This window comes from Pteropus vampyrus, unplaced genomic scaffold (assembly GCF_000151845.1).
Source record: "Pteropus vampyrus isolate Shadow unplaced genomic scaffold, Pvam_2.0 Scaffold411, whole genome shotgun sequence".
Classification (NCBI taxonomy): Eukaryota; Metazoa; Chordata; class Mammalia; order Chiroptera; family Pteropodidae; genus Pteropus; species Pteropus vampyrus.
Genome location: NW_011889192.1, coordinates 536211 through 543283, shown reverse-complemented (window position 1 = coordinate 543283; position 7073 = coordinate 536211). Strand labels below are relative to the sequence as shown.

The following is a 7073-nucleotide window of genomic DNA, read 5'->3' as shown; positions in this document are numbered from 1 at the left end:
CATGAGGACCGTGGCACCTGAGGAGACCTGAGCTCCACCTGAAGAAGTGGAGCCAGCTCTCCTGAGACCCGGTTCCTCCTTCCAGCCCTTACGGAAGGTGCCGGGTCTTTCTCCAGACGGGTGTCCCCGGGGGGCCAGAGAAGCTGGGCTGAGCGTGGGCGGGGAGCAGGACGGCCTTTTGGTGTCACGGCCAATGGGGGGACAACTGGGAGACGTGTGGTCGTGGCTCGGCCCTGGCGAGTGACCCTGGACTCACTCACACGTGGACATGTCAGCTCTGACTACTTCACAGCTGAGGGCACCTCTTACTGGGTTGAGGGAGGCGAGAAGGGACATGGCCTGCCTGGGTCCCTCTCAGCCCCCACGGAGCTGTGGTCCTTTTGAAATCCTCTGCCTGGCCCCAACCTTGTCCCCGGAGCTGGCATGGCTGCTCTTCAGAGTCCCTCCCTGAGGCGGAGGGTGAGCTGTGCAATGACTCAAAGAGGGTCTCCGGGAAGGTGGGAGGAAGGGGGCGGCAGCCCACGAGCTAGCCCACGGGAGCAGGACGAACAGGATGCCCAGCACGTGGCCGGCAGGGACAGGCCAGGGACCTCCGTGTCTCTGGCCTCATTGGCCCTCCGTCGGGGGCGCCCCTGGGAAGCTGGCTGTCTCCAGGCCTTGGAGTTTAAGAGGGGCCTTGGCCAGTTGAGGGGCTCAGTGACATGTCTCGGGGTTTTCTTTTAGAGAATAAACTTATCAGGGGAAAAAAAGGGCGCCCCCCACAGGTAAGCTCCCACCCTGCACTGCCAGCCTGGCCAGATTCCTCGGTTGGTCCGTGTCCGTCCCCAGGCCTGACGCACACACTTCTTAGGGTCTGCACTTTTCCCCCCTTATAATGATGATACAAAGAAATGCCTTTCTGTCCTACCAGGTAGGCTCATGGGCTTCCTCCTCCGTTCTCTTCACAGTGAAATGCAGCTAATTGTTTTGATGACGATGGTAGCTGCATTTATTGAGCACTTTCTGTATACGAGGCTTTGGGCTCTACACTTATTGGCTCATTTGATGACGCCCTGGGAGGCAGACATTATTCTCACTGTCTCTTTAAGAGAAGTCTGTGGTTCAGAGAAGTTAGGTAATTTACCCAACGGCGCACAACTCAGGCTGAGGAGCAGGAAGTCCGATCCAGGTCCGTCTGACTCCAGAGCCTTTGTTTCTAACTTGGCCTTAACCACTGTGTCACACTCTCTCCCTCTGATAATCAAACCCACCTAATCTATAAACGCTGCAGCGAAACACCCCGGGACCCCTCGCCATGGTGCTTAGAGGACAGGATCACGAAGGCCCCTCTTGCCCATGGCAGCGGCCGGCCCCTGGCCCGCCCTCTGTCCCTCCTTACCTGTCTCCTCCTCCGGCTCGTCGCCTGCCTCTTCCTCCTCCAGAGGCACGGGGTACTGCAGGTGGGTCACCAGACCCATGTTTTCCTTCTTGTAGAACTCGATGAGCTGGTCCAGCTTGGTGAAGAACCTCATGGGGACACCTTCCGATGCCTTAAGACAGGACCCCGAAAAGAAGCAAGATTGAACTGGCTGAGACATCACCCAACCACAAAGGCCACCTGCAGCAGAGACCGACTCCAGCTGAGGGAGTGACCAGGATCCAGAAAAAGCCCTGGGCTCCTACGCAGTGTCTGCTGGCCCCACCCACACCCTCACATCCTGTAACCAGCAGCCCCCGAGAACCAGTCTGCAAAAGGCACACACAGGACAGCTTTAAAGATTTTTTTTTTCCTCTCAGTTTAAAAAAAGAAGAAAAAAAAAACTTTAACTTTTAAACATATTCTGTCGTACAAATAATATATTTTTATTATGGCAAAATTAGAAAAATACAGATTGTTTTTTTCTTTTTAGGCGAGGCAGCCCTTAGTTGACCTCACAGATTGCAAAGACATTGTCAGCTTACAATCCTTTATTTTTTATTTTTTATGCCTACAGCACCTGGTGGTCCTAGGTGGTCTCCCATCCAAGTACTAACCAGGCCCAACCCTGCTTAGCTTCTGAGATCAGATGGGATCGGACTTGTTCAGGGTGGCATGGCCGTAGACCAGAATTTTTATAAAAAGAAATCACCTGTAATCCCACAACCTCAAGAGACCTATTTTCAAAAGTTTAGAATATATTTTTCTAGACTCTGTGTGTGTGTGTGTGTGTGTGTGTGTGCGCGCGCGCGCGTGTGTGTGTGTGTGTCTCTCTCTGGTAGGGGTTATTCCCTCCACCTCCCCCTCACCCCAAAAAAAATCATTTTATTTTTAAACACTGGAAAAATCTCTTCTAGCAATTGTTTTGCTTTTATTTTTATATTTTTTCATTTGCTATAATTCTGTTCTTTCAAAGCCCAGAAAATGAGTCAGCACAAAAACCTTCCCTGATTTGTATCTCTGTTGCTGATGCCGGAGGAGCCCGTGGGCAATTCTACCGGGCTGTTCAAACGCCCTGGAGCCAGGTCTCCTTCCCCTTGTCAGTGGCTCCAGCAGGAAATCCCTGGAGGTAGGTCCCTTGACAGCCAGTCCCTCTAGCTGAGGCCCTGCTGAGCAGAGCCCCTGCCTTGCCCTGAGGCCCCTCCTCTGCTGGTTCCCCTGGAGTGGGTGTCAGGCAATAGGGCAGGATGGAAAACAGCAAGCAGGAGACCTGCATTCTCGTCAGTATGCACAGGCTCTACAGCTCTTAGCCCCACATGTCCCCACACAATGTGACATAACATTAGCGGCCGCCGTCACATCAGTGACAGCCAGGTAGTTTGAAAATGACTTGAGGAGGTGCGGCCTTTGGAGTTGGAGGTCATGGGTCAAGCTGTTCCCATGGGGGCCACCAGCTGCCTTCTTGCTAAAGGGACAGGGACCCATCGCACGTGGAAAAGGAAGCCAACAGGCAAAGAGGGTGGAGGTCGGAAAGTCCGCCCAGGCTGGTGAACGAGCGGGGTCCAGGGCTGAGCATGGCTGGAGCACCTCGACTTAGCCACCTTCAAGTCAGGTACCTAGTGCTCGGACACAGCTGGGACTCATGTGGGAGGCTGTGGCCGTGCCCTGGCCTGAAGGTCCTCAGGGCTCCAGGTAAGTGGGATCAGGAGAGCAGACGAAGCAAGGTTACCCAGACTGGGACAAACCCAGGCATCTGGGAATGGGCTACGACTCAGACCTGGCCCGAGTCTTGTTCCTGGTGGTTAACCCCAGGTTGTAGTGAGGATGCGTTTGCCTTCAGCGAGAGCCCACCTCCGTCCACCTCTGTCTCTCGCCTCGACTCGGGGCTCTCGACTTGCCTTTCTGTCTCTCTCCAAGCAAACATGTATGTGCACAGGCACTGCACACGTGTATAGATCTGCATATGAGGGCGTGTGTGTGTGTGTGAGAGAGCGTGTGGCTTAAGCGATTTAGTAAGTTTGTCAAGAGTTTAACAAAAGGCTTTTGAAAAAAATATTTTCAATTAAGTAAGTCCCTCGTTTTCACAAAGCCCCACGTTAAGCAATCTCTTTCAAACATTATTGAACCAGAAATATCTGCGCAGCGGTAGCTGGGCCTTCTGAGAATAACTTCAGTAGGTTTAAAATCAAAAGTGAGCAGAATAGCAAACATAATTTGATGCGAGATCGATGAACGCGGTTCATTTGAAGCAGTCGTGACGAAGGTGTCCTCCCGTCAAAGCATTTACTGCTAATGGATGACAAACCATTAGGCGTATGGAAAAAGAATTTGAAAATATCAAAGAAAGTCTAAGTAGAACAACTGATGTGTGAGTCGCAGAAAGTGTTCTCAGCTGGAGGACGGCTGGGGCATGCATGTTTGAGAGAGCACGTCAGATATGGGAATTTAAGATGCGCCGATGCTAAGACATACATTATTTTGCTTACTACTGAAAAGCTAAAGCGTAAACTACGAGACACCATCAACTGTGGGCACATTTGATTTTAGGCAAGTGAAAAAAAAGCATCGTAGAATTGATGAAATAGGCTGTGTACTAGGCACGCAGAATAACAGAACGCGCTACGATTAATCTAATCCCTACAGATCCAATGAGACAGGAGGCAGGCTGGAGGGCCTGGAAGCCCGTGCTGGGTACTGGGTGCTGTTGGCGATGCAGACTTACAGGGGTCACTTGCACTACCAAGGGTGCTGGATGCCCAGGTGGCCCAAGTTCCCAGGTAGGTAGAGGATGAGGGTTGAGTTCAAACCTCAAGGACAGCAGAGTAGCCTGTCTCGGGGGGAGGCGGGGAGGAGGCAGGCAAGCCAGTGGATGGCCGCTCAGAGGCACTGCCTGGGGAAGGACGCATGCCTTCCCCTCCCCCACCGCTCACGTGAGGAAGCACCCAGGAAAAGCATGGGCACCCTGTAGGAGGTAGGTCCCACCTGAAGTGGAGACTCACGCACGTGTGGCTCAGTAGGAGGCAGCCTGTCTCGATGGGCAGCACAAATGCACAGACACAGAGGGAAGGATGAAGCAGACGCCCACTAGGCCAGAGTCAGGGTCTCCCCGGAGGAGCTGTTCCCCAGAGGGTGTCCCCATTAGTCTTTGCTCTTGGCGCTAAGGTCGACGGGGCTCACAAGAGACTGCTTTGAGAACTCACGTTCAAAGCACATTCTACAATAGGAAGAGGAAGAGAAAAGGGTTGGAGTGGCCAGGATTACAGAAGCTCCGGGCTGGCCCGGCCTGGGGTGGGGAGGGGTGGGGTGGGGAATACAGTCTAGACAGGTGGTGGAAGGCTCCAGTGCCCAGTGCAAACAGCAGCAGCCCATCTTTAACATTCTCGTCCCTAACTGGCCCTCCATCAAGGCAGGTGTGGCCAGCGAAGGGGTGGGTCTGCTCAAAGGGCAGCCATGCCTGGGCGTGGCCTAACAAACCCTGCCAGGTCAAGGCTGAGAATCCGGAGTCCAGGCTTTCAGGCAGACAGTGGGCTGGTGGGAGCACTGTGGGTCCTGGGGGGTGCATGTCCACCCACAGTCAGGGGCCAGGTCTGCTGACTGTCGTACCCCCAGACAGTGCTGCAGAGCCTGGCGTTGGAGGTGCTTGGCAATTAATGGTTGGATGGACTTGGATTGGGGGTCAGGATGTCAGCCACGTATTTGGAGCCAGGAGGAGAAGTAGTCGGGGAGCACCTTGTGTGAGTGTGGGCCTGGGGGTGCAGAGAAATGGCTCGGGAAGAGTAGGTAGCCGGCAGCACCCCTCTGCTCATCCTTGACCACAGCCACAGAGACGGTGCCTTTTCAACAACTTAAAATACAAAGTGTGATTTAGAAGGTCGTCAGGTGTATCAGCCCGGTCCTGGCATATGCCACATTACACTGGGGAACGGGGGAGGATTTAGTGTGCAGAGTGTAGGAATACAAATTAGAGGGGTGCCGTACCCTAGAGCTAGCAATGGGGGAACAGTGACCACGCTGGGACCAGTCACAGGGGAGGAGTCGGTGCAGGAAGCCAGAGAAGACTACCTGACAGGAGCTGTGGCCCCCAAAACCGGGAACCAGGGGCAGGAGGTCCTCGAGTCTCCCATCACCTGGCTGTGCCTCCCACTGGCCAAACCCAGCTGGAAAGGAGAGGCCAGAGCAAGCAGCAGCCACTCAGCGCAGCGAGTCCACGGTGAGCAGCCACGCACGCTGGGAGGCAGCGGGAAGGCAGGAGAGCCTGTTTGTTCTGCGTGCACAGTCAGTGCTCACACCGGCGGGCGACGGGCCACATTTCCTACCAGGGAGGGGGCTGCCCTTGGTCCTTAACGGTCAGGGCCTCCAGACTTTGTTCCTCATTCTGTAGCCACTGGCTTCCTGAAGAGATTTATCAAGTCATTTTGAAACAGAAGGAAACTGGAAAGCTAACGAGAGCCCCGCACAGTGACAGACACTTCCCAGGGTGGTGGCCACAGATGATGGGGTCTCTGCTCTGTGGCAACTCTCCCATCCGGCGGGAATGAATTCCTTGTCTTCAGTAGACACCTAGAACACATAACTGACGGCTTGATTTCGAACAGGCAAAGAGCGGCATTTCCCAGTTAAGTCAGCTTGGTTACGACGTACGAGGTTCAGGGCACAGAGCAGATGTCCCTTTGGAGTCTGTGGAATCCACAGAATGGACGTGAACTTAGGTTCATTGCCAAAAGTCACACAGAAAACAACATGGTAGGAGCCACTCCAGACTGTGAAACGGAATACCCATCTCTTCTCCTGCCTCCCATTAAAACCGGCAGGTCTGTAGAACTTGCCAGACATGTCCCAGCACCATCATTTCCACGAAGGCCCTGCAGACCGCACCCCACCAAGCCCAGCTGCACCTGCCCCCCACAAGCTATATGTCCTGGAAGGAAAGGGACCCCACTCGGTCTGCCTCGTCTAGTCCCCCAAGCCACTTGCAGGGGAGATGACAGGCACATGGCATGAAACGGACCTCACAGTTGAAAGGTCGCAGGAGGCAGACTTGCACTGACAAGCTGGGCTCTGCAGGGAGGGGTCCCTTCTCCCTGTCACTTGACACTTGGCCTGACCCAGGTGCAATACTGCTGGGGAAGGTACAGAGCAAGGGGACAGGGCCACCTGCAGCCCGAGGGTTAGAGGAGAGACCCTGGGGTCTTCAGAACGAAGGACCGCTGACCATCCAGTCTGTTGGAGGCTCAGGGCTGCGCACTCAGAAGCGGTATGTTTCCAGAAATATTTTCTGGGCTGCGACTCTCAGATCCCCACCAAAGTGGGGTGGGCGGGCAGGGCAGGGAGGCTGGAGTGCCGGACAGGCTGAACTTCCCCAGCGGGGAATTTTTACTTCGGCGCTGTCTGGAATGGGGAATCGAAAGAGGCTGCTCACAGGGAGCGAAGTGGAAGCCAGGGGCCCGGGCAGACCCACTGCCCCGCACCCCTCCCCTGGGCTCTGCCAGACTTTGCTTTAAATTAAAAATCACATACAGTCTATGGCCATGCCACCCTGAACATGCCCGATCTCATCTGATCTCGGAAGCTAAGCGGGGTCAGGCCTGGTTAGCACTCGGATGGGAGACCACCTAGGAAGACCAGGTGCTGTAGGCGTAAAAAAATAAATAAATAAAAATAAGGGATTGTAAGCTGA

The 7073-nt window shown here is 54.3% G+C and overlaps 1 protein-coding gene and 2 pseudogenes across 1 annotated transcript in view; 1 reads left to right on the top strand and 2 right to left on the bottom strand.

Annotated features, from left to right (window-relative positions):
- Positions 1–7073, bottom strand: part of INPP5D (inositol polyphosphate-5-phosphatase D) — a 138260-nt gene that overhangs the window by 83301 nt on the left and 47886 nt on the right. Inside the window, exon 3 of the mRNA XM_023523773.1 lies at positions 1379–1529. Coding sequence (XP_023379541.1) covers positions 1379–1529 — 151 coding nt within the window. The remainder of the gene's footprint in view (positions 1–1378; positions 1530–7073) is intronic.
- LOC111731942 lies at positions 1965–2083 on the bottom strand (annotated as a pseudogene).
- On the top strand, positions 6915–7033 carry LOC111731946 (annotated as a pseudogene).